The 23,895-nt window shown below is 37.5% G+C and overlaps 1 protein-coding gene across 2 annotated transcripts in view; it reads left to right on the forward strand.

Moving 5' to 3' along the window:
• LARS1 (leucyl-tRNA synthetase 1) overlaps positions 1-23,895 on the forward strand; it is a 68,863-nt gene that overhangs the window by 39,529 nt on the left and 5,439 nt on the right. For both annotated transcript variants that reach the window (XM_032850834.1, XM_032850841.1), the window contains 9 exons: positions 9,261-9,444; positions 10,489-10,579; positions 11,953-12,093; positions 13,109-13,249; positions 13,498-13,608; positions 16,213-16,323; positions 19,245-19,349; positions 20,861-20,956; positions 23,698-23,830. In XM_032850834.1, the coding sequence (XP_032706725.1) occupies positions 9,261-9,444; positions 10,489-10,579; positions 11,953-12,093; positions 13,109-13,249; positions 13,498-13,608; positions 16,213-16,323; positions 19,245-19,349; positions 20,861-20,956; positions 23,698-23,830 (1,113 nt within the window). The remainder of the gene's footprint in view (positions 1-9,260; positions 9,445-10,488; positions 10,580-11,952; positions 12,094-13,108; positions 13,250-13,497; positions 13,609-16,212; positions 16,324-19,244; positions 19,350-20,860; positions 20,957-23,697; positions 23,831-23,895) is intronic.

Genomic DNA, 23,895 nt, shown 5'->3' on the forward strand with positions numbered 1-23,895 from the left:
GCTGTAAGCCAAAAAGAACTACACACAAATACTGTAATTAGTAAAACTGTTTCTTACATGAGGTGTCGGTTAGCAATTCTGAAGCTAATTTTATGCTTTTACTGGGATTGAACAAATAAATCTATTGTAGATGAGAGCTCACTGTTAAAAAGATACAGATAATAAAGGGGGAATGTTAGACTGTATCCTATGGTGTTGGATTGGAATTGGCAATTTCCAAAGGTTTTAATTTTATATATAGACAGAGTGATGTAAAAATAAATATAGATATGTGTGGTTGGTTAGTATACATGCGTGCATATCCCTAGCCATGTCTGCCGAGAAGGCTTATGAGCAGTGACTCACTAGTAACAGGGACACACCTGGCATTTAGATCTTGGTCTCCAATAAATGGAACTCAGGTGCCTGAGAGAAGTGATTGATTGGCGCGCTAGAGTAGGAAAAATACAAGATGAGCATGAAACATCTTAAGGTGCCAGAAAATAAGGAAGTGTTTCAGTAAGGATGAGGACATTTGCAAGGACAAAGATTTATTTAAGACAGAAGATCGTGGCACTATCAAATCATCCTAAATAACCCAGAAATCTGTCTGAAGGCTAGCAGAACAAACTCCACAACTAAAGACAGAGAAGATGCTATACTGAAGAAGGTAGGAAATGCCGAGATATGGTTTGAGAGAGAAACAGGTCATGGCCACTGAACCGTGCAGGGGTGAGGGTGGGGGGGCAAGTGTGGAGGTAGGAGCAGTCGCAGAGAAGGGCATATGACAAACTAGTTCACAGGGGAGTGCATGGGGAAAACAAATCCCCATAGCAATCAGCTTGGAAAGTGAGAGGGCCTGAATTTCATGAGTTCTTGAAACCAGTGGCGCTTAAAGCCTGGAGTTTTAAAGGTCACTGCTTGGTTCTGGGAGAGCTTGAAGGACATTGGGACTGCTCTTGGAGAGAAGGCTGGCAAACATGGTGTAGACATTCAGCATGGAAGGTGATCTGAAGAGTGCCTGGAGCACACAGTAGGGAGGTTAGTTGCTCATCTCAGAGCATATCACAGAGAGGCTGTGTTCATCGAGAAAACCCCTCTAGGAACAAAGGAATTGGCAGGCGCCATTTCCCTTCCCTACCCCTTAGCATATGCGTAGGGCCCCTTGCTGGAAGCAGCACAGTGCTAACACTTGCCATCTAACTTGCTTACACCAAGTCCCACCCCTCCATGCTCTGGTAAAACCACTCCTCCCAGTCGTGTTTGCCTCAGTCCCAGCTTGGTGGGCTCCCTTCCCCAGAAGACCAGCTCAAACCCCTGACCACACTGTGTTTCTCAACCCAAGAGTTTGATGTGGCCTTGGTTCTGGCAGTGACAGATCTCATTTCACAAGCAGGCCCGAGCACACCTAGTTAAAATGCAACCACTTTCAGGCCAGGGACCAAATTGCTCACAACAAGCAAAGAGAGCCTTTGCAAACCACTGGTCTGAAGGGTAAAGTGGCCAGGAGAAAACAGCATATGTAGCACATTGGAGACCGTCCTAGGAGTGCCAGGCCCTGGGGAATGGGATACTACACAGTAGGGCACTACAGAACCTCCTCATCATAAGGCCATCACCCTCAAAACAGGAAACATAGCTGACTTTCCTAACATAGGCACAGAGATTTAGACAACATGAGAAGACAGAGAAACTTGTCCCAAATGAAAGAACAGGACAGAGCCACGGTTGGAGATCTAAGTGAAACAGATGTAAGTCACATGCGTAATAGAGAATTTGAAGCAGTGGTCATAAGGATACTCACTGGACTTGAGAAAAGAGTGGAGGATCTTCCTGAGACCGTTAACACAGAGATAAGGAATAACATCACAGAGAAAAAGGGCTGAATAGACAAAATGAGAAAGGTGCTTGATGGAATGAACAGCAGATTGGAAGAAGCAGAAAAATTAGTTAATGGCCTAGAAGACAGAGTAATGGAAAGTAATTAAACTGAACAAAAGAGAAAAAAAAATTATGCGAAATGAGAATAGACTTAGGAAACTCCATGGCTCCATCAAACGTTAATGATATTTGTATTTTTTTTTTAAGATTTTATTTATTTATTCAACAGACAGAGATCACAAGTAGGCAGAGAAGCAGGCTCCCCGCCAAACAGAGCCTGATGCGGGACTTGATCCCAGGACCCTGAGATCATGACCTGAGCCGAAGGCAGCAGCTTAACCCACTGAGCCACCCAGGCGCCCAATAACATGGGTATTTTTAAATAAGAATGGCATGGGGCTTGAACTCACAACCCTGAGATCAAGAGTTGCATACTCTACCAGCAGAGCCAGCCAGTTGCTCTTACAAGAGACTCATTTTAGACCTAAAGACACCTGCAGATTGAAAGTGAGAGGATGGAGAAACATATGTCATGCCAATGGATGTCAAAGGAAAGCCAGAGTAGCAATTCTTATATCAGACAAAATAGATTTTATTCTTTTTTTAATAGTTTTTTTTTTTTTTAAGATTCCATTTATTTATTTGACAGACAGAGATCACAAGTAGGCAGAGAGGCAGGCAGAGAGAGAGGAGGAAGCAGGCTCCCTGCTGAGCAGAGAGCCCGATGCGGGGCTCGATTCTAGGACTCTGGGATCATGGCCTGAGCCGAAAGCAGAGGCCTTAACCCACTGAGCCACCCAGGGGCCCCCCAGACAAAATAGATTTTATTTTATTTTATTTATTTATTTTTAAAGATTTTACTTATTTATTTGACAGACAAAGATCACAGTAGGCAGAGAGGTAGACAGAGAAAGAGGAAGGGAAGCAGGCTCCCTGCTGAGCAGACAGTCCTATGCGGGGCTCGATCCCAGGACCCCGGGATCATGACCTGAGCCGAAGGCAGAGGCTTTAACCCACTGAGGCACCGAGGTGCCCCACAAGATAGATTTTAAAACAAAGACTGTAACAAGAGTTAAAGAAGGATACCATATAATAATATAATAAAGGGGACAGTCCAACAAGAAAATGTAAGAATTGTAAATATTTGTGCACCCAAATACATAAAACAGCTAGTAACAAATTAAAGGAACTGATTGATAATATGCTGTAATAGTAGAGGAGTTTCACATCCACTTATATCAGTGGACAGATCATCTAAACAGAAAATCAACAAGGAAACAATGGCTTTGAATGACACGCTGGAACAGTTGGATTTAACAGATATATTCAGAACATTTCTGTTCTAAAGCAGCACAATACACATTCTTTTCAAGTGTACATGGAATATTCTCCAGAATAGATCACATATTACGCCACAAAGAAAGCCTCCACGAATTTAAAAGTATCGAAGTTGGGGTGCCTGGGTGGCTCAGTCATTAAGTGTTTGCCTTTGGCTCAGGTCATGATCCCAGAGTCCTGGGATCAAGCCCCACATCAGGCTCCCTGCTAGGTAGGAAGCCTGCTTCTCCCTCTCCCATTCCCCCTGCTCGTGTTCCCTCTTTCGCTGTGTCTCTCTGTCAAATAAATAAATAAATAAATCTTATTTTTAAAAAAAGATCCGATTCATACCATGCGTCTTTTCTGACCACAATGCTATGAAACTACAAGTCAATTACAAGAAAAATCTGGAAAGACCACAAATACATGGAGGTTAAATAACATTCTACTAAACAATGAAATGTGTCAACCAGGAAATAGAAGAAATAAAAAAGTACATGGAGGGGTGCCTGGGTGGCTCAGTGGGTTAAGCCTCTGCCTTTCAGCTCAGGTCATGATCTCAGGGTCCTGGGATTGAGCCCTGCATCGGGCTCTCTGCTCAGGAGGGAGCCTGTTTCCATCTCTGTCTCTGCCTGCCTCACTGCCTACTTGTGATCCCTTTCTCTGTCAAATAAATAAATAAAATCTTAAAAAAAAAAAAAGTTAAAAAGTACATGGAAACAAATGAAAACAATGGTTCAGAACTTTTGGGACACAGCGAAAGTGGTTCTAAGAGGGAAATTTATAGCAATACAGGCGTACCTCAAAAAGCAAGAAGAAGGGGTGCCTGGGTGGCTCAGTGCGTTAAAGCCTCTGCCTTCGGCTCAGGTCATGATCCCGGGGTCCTGGGATCGAGCCCCACATCGGGCTCTCTGCTCAGCGGCAAGCCTGCTTCCCCCTTCTCACTCTGTCTGCCTCTCTATCTACTTGTGATCTCTCTCTGTCAAATAAATAAACAAAATCTTTAAAAAAAAAAAAAAGCAAGAAAAATCTGGGGCGCCTGGGTAGCTCAGTCAGTTAAAGTGGCTGCCTTCAGCTCAGATCATGATCCGAGGGCCCTGGGATTGAGCCCCATGTTGGGCTCCCTGCTCAGCAGAAAGCCTGCTTCTCCCACTCTGTCTGCCTGCTGTTCTACATACTTGGTCTCTCTGTATCTCTCTGTCAAATAAATAAATAAAATATTAAAAAGAAAAAAGCAGCGAGAAAAATCTCCCATAACCAACTTGACCTTATACCTAAAGGAGCTAGAAAAAGAAAAACAAACAAAACCTAAAACCAGCAAAAGAAAGGAAAAAAAATATTAGAACAGAAATTAATGATACAGAAACTAAAGAAACAGTAGAACAGATAATGAAACCAGGTTCTTTGAAAAAAAATAAAATTGATAAACCTCTGTCAGACTCATCAAAAAAAGAGAAAAGGCCCAAATAAAATCACAAATGAGAGAGGAAAAATAAGAACAAACACCAGAAACAATTAGAATATTATGAAAAACTGTATGCCAACAAATTGGATAACCTAAAAGAAATGGATAAATTCCTACAAACATATAACCCCCCCAAACTGAAACAGGAAGAAATAGAGTATTTGAGTAGACTGATTACCAGCAAAGAAATTGAACTCAGTAATCAAAAAACTCCCAACAAGCATTAAGTCCAGAACCAGATGTCTTCATGGGTGAATTCTACCAAATATTGATTGATTGATTGATTGACTGACTGATTTTATTTTTAAGTGATCTCTGTACCCAGTGTGGAGCTCAAACTCAGAATCCTGAGATCAAGAGGCACATGCTCCACTGGCTGAGCCAGCCCGGCGCCCCTCTACCAAACATTTAAAGAAGAGTTAATACCTATTCTTCTTACACTGTTCTGAAAAATAGAGAAGGCAGAACATCTTCCAAATTTATTCTATAAGGCCAACATTAGTCTGATACCAAAACTAGATAAAAACACCACAAAAAAGAGAACGAGAGGCCAGTATCTCTTGGTGAATATAGATGCAAAAGTCCTCAACAAAATATTAGCAAACTGATTCCAACAATAGAGTAAAAAGAAAACAAAACAAAAAACATTCACCAGGGTCAAGCGGGATTTGTTCCTGGGTTGCAAGATTGGTTCAGTATTTGCAAATCAATCAACATGATACATCAGTAAGAGAAAGGGTAAGAACCATATGATTGTTTCAGTAGATGGAGAAAAAGCATTTGACAAAGTACAACATCCATTCATGATAAAAACTTTGAACAAAGTAGGTTTAGAGGGAACATACCTCCACATAATAAAGGTCTTAAATTAAAAATCCACAGCTGACATCATCCTTAATGGTGAAAAGCTGAGAGCCTTTCCCTGTATGGTCAGAAATTATACAAGGATGTCCACTCTCACCACTTTTATTCAATAGAGTACTGGAAGTCCTAGCTACAGCAGTCACACAACTTGTACATGACGTGGTACTGCATATAGACAACCTGAAAGACCACCAAGAAACTGCTAGAACTGATACACAAAGTAAAATCTCAGGATACAAAATATATGTACAGAAGTCTGTTGTGTTTCTATATACCAGTAATGAACCCGCGGAAAGAGAAGTTAAGAAAACAATCTCATTTACAATTGCACCCCAAATAATAAGATACCTAGGAATAAACCTAACCAAAGAAGTAGGAGACCTGTACTCTGAAAACTATAAAACACGGATGAAGGAAATTGAAGATCGCAGAAGTAAATGGATAGATATTCCATGCTCATAGATTGGAAATCTACACATATAGTGCATTCCCTATCAAAACACCAACAGCGTTTTTCACAGAGCTAGAACAAACAATCCTAAAGTTTCTATAGAGTCACAAAAGACCCCCCAGTAGCCTTGAAAAACCTTGAAAAAAGCAAAGGTGGAGGCATCACAATTCTGGACTTCAAGTTCTATTACAGAGCTTACAGAGTAATCAAAAGATCATGGTACTGGTACAAAAATAAGTATATAGATCGATGGAAAAGAATAGAAAACCCAGAAATGAATGCAACATTATATGGTCATTTAATTTTCTACAAGGCAAGAAAGACTATCCAGTGGGAAAAAGATAGCCTCTTAAACAAATGGTGTTGGGAAAATTGAATAGCAGCATGCGAAAGAATGAAACTGGACCACTTTCTTACACCATATACAAAAATAAATTCAAAATGGACTAAAGACCTAAATGTGAGATCTTGGATCATAAAAAATCTTAGAAAAGAGCATATGCAATAATTTCTCTGACATTGGCCATAACAAATTTTTTCTAGATAGATTCCCTAAAGCAAGAGAAACAAAAATAAACTATTGGGACTACATCAAAATAAAAATAAAAAGTTTCTGCACAAAGAAGGAAACAATCCAGAAAACTAAATGGTAACCTACAGAATGGGACAAGATATTTGCTAATCATATACCTAATAAAGGGTTAATATCCAAAATACATAAAGAACCTATAGAACTCAACGCCAAGAAACAAATAATCCAGTTAGAAAATGGGCAAAAAAATATGAACAGACATTGCTTCAAAGAAAACATCCAGATGGCCAACAGACACATGAAGAGATGCTCACCATTACTCATCATCAGGGAAAGGCAAATCAAAACAATGAGATATCACCTACACCTGTCAGAATGGCTAAAATCGAAAACACAAGGAACAACAGGTGTTGGTGAGGATGTGGAGAAAAAGGAACCCTTGTACACTGTTGGTGGGAATGGAAAGTGGTGCAGCCACTGTGGAAAACAGTATGGAGGGTCCTCAAAAATTAAAAATTGAACTACCATATGATCCAGTAATCACGTTACTGGGTATTTACCCAAAAAACATAAAAACACTAAATTCGAAGGGATACATGCACCCCTATATTTATAGCAGCATTGTTTACAATAGCCGAGATATGGTAGCAGTCCAGGTGTCCATCGATTGATGAATGGATAAAGAAGATGTGTGTATACACACATGCACACTGGAATATTTTTCAGCCATAAAAAGAATGAAATCTTGCCATTTGCAACCACGTGGATAGAGCTAGAGAGTATAATACTAAGTGAAGTCAGTCTGAGAAAGACAATTACCATATGATTTTATTCATGTGGAATTTAAGAAACAAAACAGATGACTGTATGACGGGGAGGGGGATGTGGAAAATGAGAGGGGAAAAGAAGACATAGGAGACTCTTAACGATAGAGAACAAACTGATGGTTGCCAGAGGGGAGTGGGTGAGGGGATGGGCGAAATAGATGATGTGGATTAAGGAATGTACTTGTTATGATGAGCATTCAATGATTTAAAAAAAAAAATACAGGAGCTAACTGGAAGGAGCTCTCAATTATCCAAGCTAGAACAATTTAAGGAAAAAATGGTAGTGTTGGATTGTAACCCAGTGAATAGGTTGAATATTTGTGAGTTCATACTGATCTAAATAATAGTTGAATAAATGAATAAGTGGGGGTGTAGGGACAGCTTTTCCTTTCAGAAAAATTCATATTAATAAATGTATGAAGATTGACTGAAATACAAAATCACCATTAGGCAGAAGTCACAAATAATTGTTACAGGCGAGATCTGCCAATGGTTGCCAAAATCAATGGGTGTATGTTTCTGGAAGAAACAAGATGTTTGTATATTCTCAGAGTATTTCTGCCAAGATTTTTTTTAATCACAAAAGGAAAAACTGTTCACAGTTGAGAAAACTTGACAGACTACCTAAGTGACGAAAGCTTGCAACACCAGTAATAAGTCATATCGATGTCATGCACCTCCCTGATAGTGATGTCCTGAGAGGACACACAGCATCACTTTAGTGATATTCTTGCCAGAGGTTCATAGGTTCAGTCTAATCATGAGAAAACATGAGACAAACCAAGTTTGAAGAAATTCTGTTAAATAACTGACTAGTATTCCTCAAAAATGTCAAGGTCATGAAAGACAAAGACTGAGGAACTGTCACAGATTTGAGGAGACCAAGAAGATAAAATGATTAAATGCAATGCAGTTTTCTGGATTGGATCCTGCAACAGAAATAGGAATTAGAAGAGAAATTGGTGAAATTTGAATAAGGTCTATAGTTTAGTTAATAGTATTGTACTATTGTTAGTTTCTGGTTTTGAAACCATGGTTATGTAAGTTAACATTAGAGAAGATTGTTAAATCATTTATGTCTATTTTCTTGCTGTCTTTGGACCTTTAAGTATAAAATTATTTCAAGTAAAAACATATGAAATGTTTTGAGCTTCTTGCGTATTGTAAAGCATATTAAATCCATCCATAACTTAATGTTACATATTCTCATCTCCCCCCGCTTTAGGCACAGATGGTAGAAAACAATACACTCTTCTGAACTTTTCCTTTATCACTTAACAGTTCATATTTGAGATCATTCCATATTGAAATGTAAAGAGTTTTCCACACTCCTTTGCCCTAATATAGTGTCCCTTTGTAAGGGTGTCTTGTAATTTAATTAGGCTCTTATTAATGTTTTTTTTTTTCAATATTTTAGAATGGAAGATTTTGGTTACAAAAGTACAATTTTCTTAGAAAACTTAGCAGTACCTGCTTTTAGAAAGAAGAAATTAAATATATTTTTGTATATGTAAGGCACCAGCGTTTTCTCTCATGTATTAAAATATTTTGCTGCCTCTGAATGAGGCTGAGATGTTGATAGGGATCTGTATTTCCAGTTTATCATTTTCTTACTCTCCTTCATTCAGGACCACTTCATCTCATTAACTCAACCAGTTGCTGGGAAGAAACACATTTTGATGCTAAGTGTATGCAAATCAATACATAGGAGATTCCCAGATTTGAACAACTCTGTGGATCCTACTTTTGGTGGCTCTTATTTTTGTTGTTGACCCATGGCAGTCCTGTAAAGCATCTGCTATTTCTTAATTTTGATGTAGGTTTTGCAGTATACCTGGTTGGACACATCGTTGATAGTCACTAACCACATTTTAAAATCATCATTTGATCACCCTCTTCTTCTTCTTCTGCTTCTTTGTTCTCCTCCTCCTCCTCCTCCTCCAGGAATGCGTCTGGCTCTGGCTGATGCTGGTGACACTGTTGAAGATGCTAACTTTGTGGAAGCCATGGCAGATGCAGGGATCCTCCGTCTGTACACCTGGGTGGAGTGGGTGAAAGAAATGGTGGCCAACTGGGACAGCCTGAGAAGTGGGCCTGCCAGCACCTTCAATGATAGAGTTTTTGCCAGGTAATCCGTTGACTCCAGCCCATGGTACTTTAGAGTTGCCTAGTCCTCCTGCATTTTTAAGTTTTCTTTTTTCCTTTCCTCCTAAAATAAATTAGATGTTAATAATAGCTGCTATTCATTACAATTCATTTTATTTGTTCTAGGTACTCTGCTAAGCACTTTGCATCCATTATCTGATTTTAGTGTCACAGCTTATATGATAAAGCTATTATTCGCCCTATTTTATAGTTAAAGAAATTGAAGCTTAGAAAAATTAAATATTTTATTAAATGCCTCAAAGCTAGTAATTTCAGTTGGGGGCTGTGAACTTTCTTCTTTCTCCAAAGCCCTTGCTCATAACTACTTTACCATGCTCTCCTGCATTAGAGAAGGACAGAATGGTTAATGAAAAATAGATTAGGAGAAAGAAAGAAATGCCAATGTTTTTCTTTTAAAAAACACTTATCATCATCTTTGTATCAGGAGCCATCTTAAGAACTGCTGTTACAAAGATGAATGGGACTTGATCCTTTACTCTAGTTCAGCAGCAGAAATCACTCATTGAACCCATTGCAAGTGTAGTTGTAGGGATGGAGGGAATTTACCGGAGATGGCATGTGCATTCTGGGTTTCTTGCAGAGTGGATTTTTACAGGAAGAGGAGAAAGCCATGGAAAGAGATGATATTTATTTGGGGTACAGTATATGGAGGGTAGAGTAGATCAGACACATTGGGGCCAGATTAGGCTAAATTATGAAGGGCCTTTGGTGGCAAGAGAAGATTTTTTTAATATTCAATGTCACTTGTTTAAATGCAGCAAGTAAACTTGACCACCTTTGTTAAGCTGTTTTCATGTTGCATTTTGGGCTTCCTAATAAAGTTTCCATCCAGAAATTTTTAGGCAAGAACATTGCTAACTCTGTTGCGGTTAAGTGGTTTCGTGGTTGAGCAGCCTTAAATGTTTCAGGCATTCCTGTTTTACTGTTGACTAGTATATGTGGCAGTTTTTTATATCTTTGTGTACTTGCATTTAAACTCAGTAACCTTTTTTTCCCTATTCTGTAGTGAGATGAATGCAGGAATTACAAAAACAGATCAAAATTATGAAAAGATGATGTTTAAAGAAGCTTTGAAAACAGGGTTTTTTGAGTTTCAGGTAGGCTCTTCTTTTAGTGGCTATAAAGTACATCAGTGTGGCTATGACGTATTTCACCCTTTTTCCCTCTGCTGTAATGTTAATTCATCTAAAGTGGAGATTGAAAATATTGCCAAGCAGTTTTTAAATTATTCAGTGAATTGTGGTTTTAAATAATTTTTTTTATTCTCTGTTGTATTTATTTAATATAAATCTTTCTGTTTCTAGTTCAGCTGTGAGTCAGTAAAGAGGTTAAATCTAAAAGTCAGCCACATTTTCCAGGAGAACATTTTTATTTTTTTATTTTTCAAAGATTTTATCCATTCGTTTGACAGAGAGAGAACCCAAACGGGGAGCGGGAGAAGGAAGAGGGAGAAGCAGGCTTCCCTCCTGAGCAGGGAGCCAGACACGGATGGGGCTCTATCCAAGGACCCTGGGATCATGACTGAGCTGAAGGCAGACGCCTAACAGACTGAGCCACCCAGGTGCCCCCAGGAGAACATTTTTAAATTGATAAAACATAAGGCAAAATTGTAATTGATTACCCCTAGTTTGAAATCAAGCATTTTCTGATGTTTTCCACAAGGTGTCAGTGTTTCCTCTAGTTTGGCAGTTCAAGGGCTTTTAAAAAAATGTAGGTTTCCTCAATCAGTTTTGTAAAATATCACATTGGGATTTATGTAACTTGGTTTTCATAGATGTGGTTAAATAAGGATAAGTGCTGAACTTAGCAATAGTCCTATTTATAGCCTTTTTTCGATACTTAATATCTTTCTTTTAGGCTGTTGAGGGTATCGTCAGCCCTTAATACACAACTTTTATATCTGTTAGAAAATGTCTTCTTGGAGCACCTGGTTGGCTCAGTGGGTTGAGCCTCTGTTTCTGGCTGGGGTCATGATCTCAGGGTCCTGGGATAGAGCCCCGCATGGGGCTCTCTGCTCAGCAGGAGGCCTGCTTCCCCCACCCCTCTCTGCCTGCCTCTCTGCCTACTTGTGATCTCTCTGTCAAATAAATAAATAAAATCTTTAAAAAAGAAAAGAAAATGTCTTCTTAAAACATTTTTCTTGAGAGTCATTAATATAAAACCATAATATCCTTTGACAAAGATTGATATGTATTTAATTGCAAGTTGTTAAAAATGTGGAAAAAGCGGGGGCCTGGCTAGCCCAGTCGGTAGAGCTTTTGACTCTTGATCTTGAGGTTGTAGATTCAAGCCCCACATTAGGTGTAGAGATTACTTAAAAAAAATGAAGTAAAACCTTTATGAGAATTCATTATGGAAGTTTGAAAGACTAAAAGCTTAAAAATGCATTAAAATAGAGGCACTGGATTTTTTTCTTTTTATTTTAAAGAAGTATGGGGAGAAAAATGGCAAATAATTTCAAATCTTGCAGGCTGCGAAAGATAAATACCGTGAATTGGCCATAGAAGGGATGCACAGAGACCTTGTGTTCCGCTTTATTGAAGTTCAGACACTTCTTTTGGCTCCATTCTGTCCACACTTGTGTGAGCACATCTGGACACTCCTGGGAAAGGTACCTATATGTGGTTGAGATGTTCTGGGCTGTTTGATTTGGCCTTATTAAATAGATACAGTAATAATGTTACTTAAGAGCGAAAGACTGAAAAAGATATTTCAGGAGTAATGTTGGATCCATCATCTCCTAATTATCACAACAGGTTGTACTGAAACTGCCTCCTGTTTAGATGGACATATCGAGTGTGTGTCTTTATTTATGTACACACAGTGGAAGTATTTTAAAACCACGTGACTGCATTTTGTTTATCATCTAATGCTTGTTAGAAAATGTTAAAATGCATTTGAATATATTTTAAAAATACATTTGATTTGAATACTATATAACTAAGACTGTTTTCCAACTGTTAAAAAGGTGAAAATATTGAGAAAGATATAAACGACTGTTAGGAGCAGCTTATAAACAAAGGGAAGTGTATATTTGCATATATTTTTGTTTTATATAAAATTTCTGGCATATGTAGGGCTGCATATTCAGGGATATTATATTAGCATCCTTACTGTGAGGATAAATGCAATTATTTCTCCTAGGGTTGCAGATAAACAGATTGGCTGGTTTAATAATTTCTTTTCATCTTTATTAGCCAGGCTCTTTTGTATTTTTTAACACATGAACACTGTAAAAATGTGCTTGTGATGCATATACCGAATGGCTATACTTTCAATACTGGATGTATTAATAGGATAAAAACTGAGTGTATATAATTTATGTAATAATGATTAAATTTAGGCAAATTAGCATTACATAATTTTCTTTGAAAGTGAGCATATGTGTGTGGGTATTAATATGCTTGTACAAATGGATGCTAATTAGGAATGTAGAGTCAGACTTCACAGCTTGAATTCTAGGGAACATTAGATCAGGGGCTGTGGAAGTGTGTTATGGGTAGTCAGGTTTGAACTCTGAGCATGTAATTACAGATGGTAGGCTTGGTATGGAACTGTAATCATGAACCATAAAATAGTTGCGTGGCTTTGAGCCCACTGAACTTTTTTTTATTTCCCTCTTAAAGCGTGACTCCATTATGAATGCTTCATGGCCTCTGGCAGGTCCCGTGGATGAAGCCTTGATACATTCCTCACAGTATCTCATGGAAGTAGCACATGACCTTAGATTGCGACTCAAGAACTATATGATGCCAGCTAAGGGGAAGGTGAAGGCATTTTTCTTTTTAAAGGTTGTTGCTTTAAAGTGATTAGTCAGGTAACATTTACTAGTAATGAAAATTAAGACAACTGTCATTCACATGTGTCGGGTTCTCTTCACCGCTAATGCAGTTTTGTAGGATGTGTATGCTTCTTAATGTTAAAGGCAATAGTGGTTTATACCAGGAGAGGGATCTTTCATTTTTGGTGTATACAAGAGTGATAAAATGTTTTTTCCCTTTCTTTTGCCCTGTAGAAGACTGACAAGCAGCCACCTCAGAAACCTTCACATTGCACCATCTACGTGGCAAAGAACTATCCTTCTTGGCAACATACTACCCTGTCAGTGCTGCGGAATCACTTTGAGGTGATGCTTGCAGCAGCCGTTCCGCCCGCGTTGTTGTGTGCTGCCTGTGCTCTTGTTGTTTTTAGGATGTTGGCAATGTCTTAGAGAAGGACATGGGCAACTTTGTGGGATTACTCTTAGACATGGAGTGTTTTTTTGTTAGCGGTGCTGGCTCTGAAATAGTTACTATAAAAGTTGCCATCTTTTTTATCATTTCTAAAACTTCCATACAAAAATATAGTGGATCTAGTCCCACGTAATTAAAAGGTGTGGGACTTTCTCATATGTGGTGGAAACCATGAAGCAAGAGAACTGAGTTTGCCTTCGGGTTTGTTCTGACTTGAACACTGGGATTCATGAAGCCTTCACCTCATTATGTTTCAAAAAATTGAAGCTTGACTTTTGAGTAATTTAAAACAAAATGGTCAGTTTAATAATTACCCATAGAAATGGAGAGCTCAATGTTTTTGGCTTTGTCAGGTAAGTAGCTATTAAATATGATTGTTGTGTTTAAAGGAAACACAATACTTAAGCATAGTTCTAAGTTTTCCTGATGAAAAAAATCCATCTACCTTTTTCTTTCACATTCAAAATATGGAAACAAAGTATATGTTGTGGAATTTTTGCTCAGGCTTTTAAGAGTTACTGATAGACACAAATTGTTAAGGTGCACTGAAAGAAGAGGAGAGAGGAAAAAAACCAGAAATTATGGGCAAAGCATAAAGTGATAACTGAAGGGAAAATCCTTAGCTTTGTTTTTGAGAACTTTATTGAAATTTTCTTTCAGAATTTTTCATAGTTAATTAAAAAATACTCAGAAAAACTTTTACATTTGGAAATTTAATGGAAAGAGAAGAGTAAGTATTTTTGTATTCCTTGTGAGCTTATTTTTATGGAAAGCTACCTCCTCATTTGATTGTATATAATAGAAATAGAATTTAGAGGCACTTGCGTGCTCAGTTGGTTAAGTGTCTGCTTTTGACTCAGGTCGTGATCCCAGGGTACTGGGATTGAGCCCTGTATCAGGCTCCCTGCTCAGTGGGAGCCTGCTTCTCCCTCCCTCTGCAGCTTCCCCTTCTCATGCTCTCTCTCTCTCTCAAATAAGTGAATTTTTTTAAAAAAGAAAGAAAGAAATAGAATTTAGTCTTTGAATTGCTTACAGATTTTGACTTATGGCAAGTGAAAAAGTAAAAGCCGCTTTTGTGGGTAGAAAAATGATGTCATGCCTTTGTGGGTTACATATTAGTAACAGCATTTTCAGGGAAGCAGTAGGAGAACCAAATATAGAATGTATGTCCCAGATATTCAAAAATGCATCTTTTATTAAAAACTGCTGTTCTTTTACAAGTTATAGTTTTTTTTAGTAATTATTTACTAGATACATGGTTTCAAAGTAATATCATCTTTTGGCATTATTTGGAATGATCAGCGTTCTTTTAAATTTTTGTTTGTTTTCATCCAAAAGAACGGAAAGAAAGTTTATGATCAAGGAGGATATTCTTAAGTTGTATGTGGCACCTTTTTGGTGATATAAGGGGAAGGAGCGTTTCCTATGCTCTTCTCTCTTTCATATATATTTTAAAGCAGCACATTGATAAGTGGAGAAGATATTTTCCCAGTGTACTTTAGTAAAAGTTAGAATTAAAAGTAAACGTTGACTGAAGTCTCACTATATGTTACTTTTCATTTAGATTCATTCCCAACCTTTGGCTTTGATGCCATGCTTTTATAGGGAGAAAATAAGTCACCCAAAATTCTGAGGTCACTTGCTTCATTTTTCACTCTGTCGAAGGGGACAGTTGTGTTTGCAGAAATGAATTTAAATTCAGGCAGCACATTTGGGACTCTGTGCATATTAATGATACATGATACAGGCATTTATTTGTGGCTAGAGAGAAGTGATACTATTTTTAACAGGTAGATAGCCAGCCAGAGACTTTTTTTCCCCTACATTTGTGGTAACAGTTTATAAGGAAGAGTGTTCAAAAGCAGACATTCTATAAATCTTGTATGATAGTTACACAGTTTCCATTTTGATATGACTAGTGAGTGTTTTTACAAGTTTGGAGACAAACGAGATCTCTATAAGACTGTTTTGTTTTTTTACCCGATAAGATCTAATGTTACAATCCTAGAGGTGTTCTTAGTGTAAGAAAAAATTAAATATTCAACAAGATGCCCCATTTTCTCCTTTACCATAAAGAACATTTATCTTTTAACTTTAGAGGAAATGGGAGGCTCCCTTCTGTATTACACGTTCACCTTTCACTTTCCTAGGATGCATGGGGCTGCTCTCTCTTTTTTTTTTTTTTTTTAAGATTTTATTTATTTGACAGAGAGAGATCACAAGTAGAGAGAGAGAGAGGAGAAAGCAGGCTCTTTCCCTAGCAGAGAGCCCGATGTGGGACTCGATCCCAGGATCCCGAGATCATGACCCGAGCTGAAGGCAGAGGCTTAACCCACTGAGCCACCCAGGCAGCCCCGCTGCTCTCTTTTCTACTGTTTTCTATCAGACTGGTCAAGACCACCATTCTGTGTCTGGCCGACTTCCTATGGGCACATCTACTATTGTGCGTTATCTTTAAAATATTTTTCTCCACATTCTTCCCCAATGTTTTTTTTTAGGCCAACAGTGGAAAATTGCCTGATAACAAAGTCATTGCTAGTGAACTGGGCAATTTGCCAGAGTTGAAGAAATACATGAAGAAAGTGATGCCGTTTGTTGCCATGATTAAGGTAAGCTATGGACTTCGTGCAGCTATTACTCTGTGAGTAATGATTAGATAGGATAGTGGAAGGGAGGGGAAAACTTTGGATATAGTCTCTCCCAGGAAATCTGCTAAAAACAGTACTTTTCGATCACTAGTTGTGAGAAATGAGTGATCATTTCAGGGGTTTATCTGTAAAATTGCTGAGTATTTGGAAATATGCATTATGGAAGAAAAACTGATTTAGAATTGTTCACTAAATGAGTCTCTTTATGTTCTACCTTCTTTTCTGTTTGGCAGGGAGGCATGTTCTTTTGGCTTACATTGGGGTGTTTTTATTAGATCCTGGTACTGGAACGAAGATACTACATTTGTATAGGTTTAGCTTAACAGGATAAACATTGTTTATTGTGGTTGGACCAGAGTTTCTCAGCAGTGGTTCTATTGATATTGTGGGCCAGTAGTTCTCTGTGGTGGGAGGCTTCCTTGTGCGTTGTAGGATGTTTAGCAGTGTTTTTGTCTTCTACCCACTAGATGCCCATAGAATGTCCTCCTCACCCCCTCAAGTTGTGACAACCAAAACTTCTTCAGTCATTCTTAAATTTCTCTGGGGATGTAATCTGCTCCCACCCCCACCTCTCCCATTGAGAATCATTGCATTAGACTCAGCTTTCTTCATAGAAATAACAGATTTATTTGATTTCTTAGAGGAACAGAAAGAAGGCTATATGTTGCGTAAGAGCTCAAGCTCTGGGGTCAGACAAATCTTGTTCTAAATCCTTTTTGTCTGTCACTTCTTAGTTTTTAGACCCTCGACAACTCTCTTAAATTCTCTGGGTCACATGGTTTTTCATCTATATGAGGAAATTAATAGAACCTACATTTTAGGAGTGCTGTGAGAAGTAAATAATATATTTAACACACTTTAATAGTTTCCATCAAAGAATAGGCTCAGTAAATTTTTTTTTAAATGTAAATTAGTGTCTTTTAGGCTGCTAAGAACATAGTTGTTTGTTTGTGTTTTTTTTTTAAGATTTTATTTATTTATTTGACACAGAGAGAGACAACGAGAGAAGGAACACAAGCAAGGGGAGTGGGAGAGGGAGAAGCAGGCTTCCCGCTGAGCAGGGAGCCTGAAGCTGGACTCCATCCCAGCACCCTGGGATCAAGACCTGAGCTGAAGGCAGATGCTTGACAACTCAGCCACCTAGTCACCCTGTTAGTGGTTATTTAGATTCATTCTTGAATCTTCTGGTCTACAGATGCCTGCCTGATGATGACCAAAACTTTTAGCTTGTCCTATATGGGGGCAAATTGTCTTCTTAGGAAAGCTTTTTTGTTCTCCTACACCAGAATCAACTCTCTGAGCCTTATGGTCTTTGAAGTTTCAGAAATAATTTAGAATCTTGGATTGACCTACACCAATCAAGTTATAACACATCTGCCGATATCCTCGTAATTCATTGCTTCCCTACTTTAGCTAGTGCCATTGGTCAGAATGCCAGATCCATTGTCAATATGTGGATTCAACAGAGTATTTCATTGTGGTTTTTCCCCTCAAGATCTTATTTATTTGTTAGAGAGAGAGAGCAAGAGCGCTCACAAGCAGCGATGGGCAGAGGGAGAGGGAGAAGCAGGCTCCCCACTGAGCAAGGAACCTGATGTGGGACTTGTTCCTATGACCCTGATTCATGACCTGAGCCGAAGGCAGATGCTTAACCCACTGAGCCACCCAGGTGTCAAAAATATTTCATTTTTTATTGCAAAGGCAATTCAGTTTGATGATGTACTTTACAGATTCCAGTGAAACTGATTTGAAAAGTTCTGTAGTTAAATGACACAGGATTCAAGAATCGGCTTTTAGAAAACTAGTGTTAGAGGGCGCCTGGGTGGCTCAGTGCGCTAAAGCCTCTGCCTTCGGCTCGGGTCGTGATCTCAGGGTCCTGGGATCGAGCCCCGCATCGGACTCTGCTCAGCAGGGAGCCTGCTTCCTCCTCTCTCTCTCTCTCTGCCTGCCTCTCTGCCTACTTGTGATCTCTGTCTGTAAAAAAAAAAAAAAAAATAAAAAAAAAAAAAAAAAAAAAGAAAGAAAACCAGTGTTAGAACTGGTTCACCAATAATATTTTTTTGTGTGTAATATTGGGCATGTGCTAGGCATATTAATGGTTTGAAACTTGCAAAGTGTTTTTTAAATCTGAGAATAAGAAAATGGCTTCTAGGACTTTTTCAAAGAAAAAGAAACAACTTGGACAGTAAATGAGAAGGGGGAATATTAGGAATCATGTGAGGTCACGTTCATATAAGTGCAGCACATTCTATGTAATTAGCAATACTTGTGCATGTGAACTTGGATCTTGAAGGTCATGTTTTGTTTGGCAAATATTTTGTTTCATGTTCAGGAAAATTAAGAATAAGAAATTGTTTTTCATATGCCACAGGATTATCTCAGTACCCATAAGACTTAGAATTTTTTTTATTTGTAGAAATTTTTTTGTTTATTATTAATTCATTCTTCTCTGAACTAGCTTTAAAGATGTATTATTTTAGAAAATTTACAAAAAAATATTTTTTCTTTTTGGTTACCTGAAGAGATACTTCTGTACATTTGTTTAATTCCTTGTCAAAGTGAATTTTTTGGATTTGCATATTAATTCATTCTAAATAAACAGTGACAAAATCATATTTCTTTTATAAATGAAAACCTTGTCCTTCCAGTCTTTTCAGGGTTGCCTTAATCTTATCATACTTGAAGTGATAATTATTCTGAGCCAATAATTTCATTAACAAGCAAACACAGATAAGGGAAACCATGAGTCCAAGGCCTTTCCTTTAGCTGTTCAAATTTGAAGATTTTATCAATTGAGAGAAGAATGATTGCTTTGGAGGAAGTGGATTCTTTTCAACATATCATTAATGTGATTTTTGTTTTTCAAAACTTTTGGCTATTAGGAAAATCTGGAGAAGATGGGACCTCGTGTTCTGGATTTGCAGTTAGAATTTGATGAGCAGGCAGTGCTGATGGAGAATATAGTCTACCTGACCAATTCCCTTGAGGTAAGACGGGCCAAAGATTTAGTTAACTATAGTAAATATAATCCAGTTCTTTCATTTTATAATAAAGCTTTTTGTAAACAACTAAACATGTTTAGTACCTTTGCCAGATACACTTGTCAAAAATATTTTTGGAGGGAAACAGAATGGGTGGGTATAGAAGTTTCAGGAAGAAAAAAATAGTGTGATCTTATTCCATTTATCAATTATTTTATACATAAAATACTAACTGTATGCATCTATATTTTCCTCCTAGAATTCTCTTTTAAAAATATGAGAAGAGATCTTATATTCAAATGCATTAGAAACCTCTCATGTTATGGGAGAATTGCTTCTTTTTTCTCCCTTCCCATTTATACCTCAGAGTTACAGAACTGACTTAATTAGAGTCCTTTCTTCATATCTTATCATAGGTCCATGCCTCACGCTGTTTTTTGTTTTAAAGTTAGTAATGTAATGAACACCCATGAATCTTCTACTCAACTCAAGAACAAAAAACATTACCAATAGCTTTGACTTATCTGGGGAGTTTCTCCCCATTCCATTTTTATGCACCAATCACTTCATATATAGATTCTAAAAATGCTATCTCTCAGCTTGGGGAGAAGGAAAGAGAATTTGCCCTAGGAAACTGTTAAAGGACTAAAAAAACCTGGTTCTTGTTATAATAACAAGACACTTAACTTAAAAAATGCAGGTTTAGATTTTGGATAAAGTTGTTCCATGAACTATGGTAATGGAAGAAAGTTATTTCTAAATAAGCATTTTATATCATATAATTATAAATGAGTTAAATAAATTACTAGATATTGGTAGATACTTATTTTGTTTATATTTCTAAATGTTCATATATGCTCCTGGAGGTTAAAAAAGTTTTCTAATTTTTTAACTGGGACAATGGGGACCCCTTATATTGAGCGTCATCTTATAATCAGGCATATACAATATGCTACATTTCTGAGTTTTTTCATTTATTCAAGTGAAAGTCTTTTATTAAAAAAAAAATTAAGCAGAAGTCCTTTATCCTCAAATGCTAAATTTCTGAACTTTATTCAAGCAGAAGCCTTTTATGCTAATTCTCATTTTCTCTTATACCGATAGATACCAGATTTCATTATAGAAAGTGGTAAACATGGCAATGTAAATAATACTATGAGACATTTAAGATCAATGTTAATTAATTAAAGATTTCATTTTATGTTTGTATTGAAAGTAATAAAATTGCACAAACCATTTTCTTAAAACTTTTAATTAAAGAATTTATTTTTTGGTGGACATTTAAACCATTGAGTCTCTTGCTCTTCAAACAAGGTTTTGCTGTGGGAGCATTTGATCCTGAGTTTCAGAGTGCTGTCTCACTCCTGTCCTGTGCTTGGCTGGCTTTCTGAAGAATGCGTAGACCATTTAGTGTTAAGTGGAGAACCTTGTTTTGCTCTTTGGGGAAATGAGGTGATGATTAATTTCAATCATATCAAGTGATACTAATGACTTTCATTTTCCCTCCTTCTATTTAGCTAGAACACATAGAAGTCAAATTTGCCTCCGAAGCAGAAGATAAAATCAGGGAAGACTGCTGTCCTGGGAAACCACTTAATGTTTTTAGAACAGAAGTAAGTTGAAAGAATCTCACTGAATCATTGCACTTTGTAGCTAGAAGAGACCTTAAATGTTATATCCACGCCCATCATTTAAAGATGGAAGGAAGTGAGGTGCAGAGACATGAAGTCATTGCTTTGGTCTAGGCCACATAATTTGTTAGAATGAAGCTGGGTTTGAACTCTTCCCTGGTTGGCACTCTGCTCACTTTACTTTGCTCTTATAGGTGGCATCGGATGTTATTTGTGGGTTTAAAAAGAAAAATAATGATTGTCAAAACCTGATTTTTTTAGCCTGTTTTTTCTTTTCGAATTTTAATTCCAGCGCAGTCAATACATAGCGTTGTATTAGTTTCAGGTATACAGTATAGCGATTCAACAATGCTATACATTACTCACGGCTCATCGTGATAAATGTACTCTTAGTCCCCTTCACCTCTTTCAGCCATCCCCTCACCATGTCCCCTCTGGCAACCATCAGTTTGTACTCTACAGTTAAGAGAACATAAAAGTGTGTATATCCTTTGGAATTAGTGTTTTCATTTCCTTTGCGTAAATATCCAGTAGTGGAATCACTGGATCATATGGTAATTTGATTTTAAACTTTTTTAAAGGAACTTCTGTACTGTTTTCTAGAATGGCTGCAATAGTTTGCATTCCCACCAACAGTGCACAAGGGTTCCTTTTTTGTCCATATCCTCACCAGTACTTGTTTCTTCTGTTGTTGATTTTAGCCATTCTCACAGGTGTGAGATAGTTTCTTTTTGTGGTTTTGATTTGCATTTCCCTGATGATAAGTGACGGTGAGCATCTTTTCATGTGTCTGTTGGCCATCTTGATATTTTCTTTGGAAAAATGTCTATTCATGTCTTCCGCCCATTTTTAATCGGATTATTTGTGTTTTTAATTGTGGTAATTATTTCTATTGAGTCGTATCAGTTCTTTATTTTAGATACTCTTTATCAGATATGTCATTTGCAAATATTGTCTCTCATTCCATAGGTTGCCTTTTAGTTTGGCTGACCATTTCCCTCTCTGTAGCTTTTTATTTTGATGTAGACCCAGTAGTTTCTTTTTGCTTTTGTTTCCCTTGCCTCAGGAGACATACCTAGAAAAATATTGTTACATCTGATGTCAGAGAAATTACTGCTTCTACTCTTTTCAAGGATTTTTATGGTTTCAAGTCTCACATTTAGGTCCTTAATCCATTTTGAGTTTATTTTTATGTCAAAACCTGACTTTTATTAAAAAATAGAATGAAATGTAAGACTTTTTTTTTAAACAGTGAAGAGGAGCTTTCATACTTCAGATGAGTCTTGGTTTGATAATGTTATTCAAGACTTTTTGGCTCCTGGCATAAATCAGATTGATGAATCATCTTATACTATACTAGAAATACTTTTTTCCCCCCTAATTTTTTTGGCCAGTATTGGTGAAGATAAACAGGTTTTGGAGTTTTTGGAGATTCTCTTTATTTAGTCTCAAAGAATCCGTTGCCCAATGTAGTGCAATTATAAGACTCCATAAAATGCCCTACTTTTCTTGAGAAGTGGAGGACTTATAAGTATCCTATTACTTTTGCCATATTTAATTGAAAATGCAACAAAGAGGAAAAGCCTATTTTTAAAGAATAAGGTAATCATGGTCATGAATATCTGCTGAATTTATCATTGTGTTATGAATATACTCATTACATTAGAATATGGTGGCTTTTTAAAGTGCATGTACTCATGGATAAGTTCATGAAATAGAGTTTCCTATACAAGTGTTTCTTTTTTTTTTTTTTTAAGATTAATTTATTTTAGGGAGTATGCGCATACATGCATGTGTAAGTGGGGTAGGGTCAGAGAGGGAGAAGTGGACTCTCCGCTGAGCACAGAGTCTGACCTGGATCTCCATCCCACGACCCCGAGATCACAACCTGAGTTGAAATCAAGAGCCAGGTGCTTAACTGGATGAGCCACCGAGGTGCCCCACAGATATGTTTCTTTTGAACTACATATTCAAATGTTCTATTAAGCTACTATGTCTTCAAGTCTTCCATAAGACTTAGTTGACTTTTTCCACTTAAAATAATGAGCAGGGTCTTTTACTATGTAGCTTATATAATGTAGGACGTAGTATGACATATAACGAAGTTTTGGTTTTTTTTAATTAACATATAATGTATTATTTGCTTCATGGGTACAGGTCTGTGAATCATCAGACTTACACAATTCACAGCACTCACCATAGCACATACCCTCCCCAATGTCCATAACCCAGCCACCTTATCCCTCCCCTCCCACCCCTCATATAACTGAGTTTAATCCTGCCCCTGCCTCTTATTGACTATGTGACCTTGAAGTACTTTTTTAAATGTTTCTGGTTCTCAGGTTCTCATCTGTGAAAGGGGTTTTAAAGAGCTGCCTTGCAGGATGTAGGAATAATGTCTATAAAATGGTTAGTACAGTGCCTGGTACATAGTAGAAATTCAGTAAGTGATGGGAGTTGAAGAAGAGAAAATATAAATAATGTTGTTCTCCATCATTAGTATTGATATATGTACTCAGAGTTGTTTTTATCTAGCATTTGGTTGTAAGCATGAGTTTTTGTACATTTTTTTTCTTTTATACTTGAGTATCCCTTGGTCTTGATTTTAGAATACTGGAATTAAATTTTTCATTGGGCATTAAAAATTTAGCAGAGATTTTCTCTCCCTCAGCAGTATTCAAGTTTGATTTCGTATAACAGTCATTTTCTCTTTATTTTCCTAGCCTGGTGTGGCAGTTTCCCTAGTGAATCCCCAGCCATCCAATGGCCACTTCTCAACCAAAATTGAAATCAGGCAAGGAGATAACCGCGATTCTATCATCAGGCGTTTAATGAAAATGGACCGAGGAATCAAAGGTAAATGGTTTCCCTGAAATGCACATTTGGCAGTAGTTTGTGGATACGATGAGCTCTAAGCAGAG

Source organism: Lontra canadensis, unplaced genomic scaffold (genome assembly GCF_010015895.1).
Source record: "Lontra canadensis isolate GAN:19392208 unplaced genomic scaffold, GSC_riverotter_1.0 scaffold4, whole genome shotgun sequence".
Classification (NCBI taxonomy): domain Eukaryota; kingdom Metazoa; phylum Chordata; class Mammalia; order Carnivora; family Mustelidae; genus Lontra; species Lontra canadensis.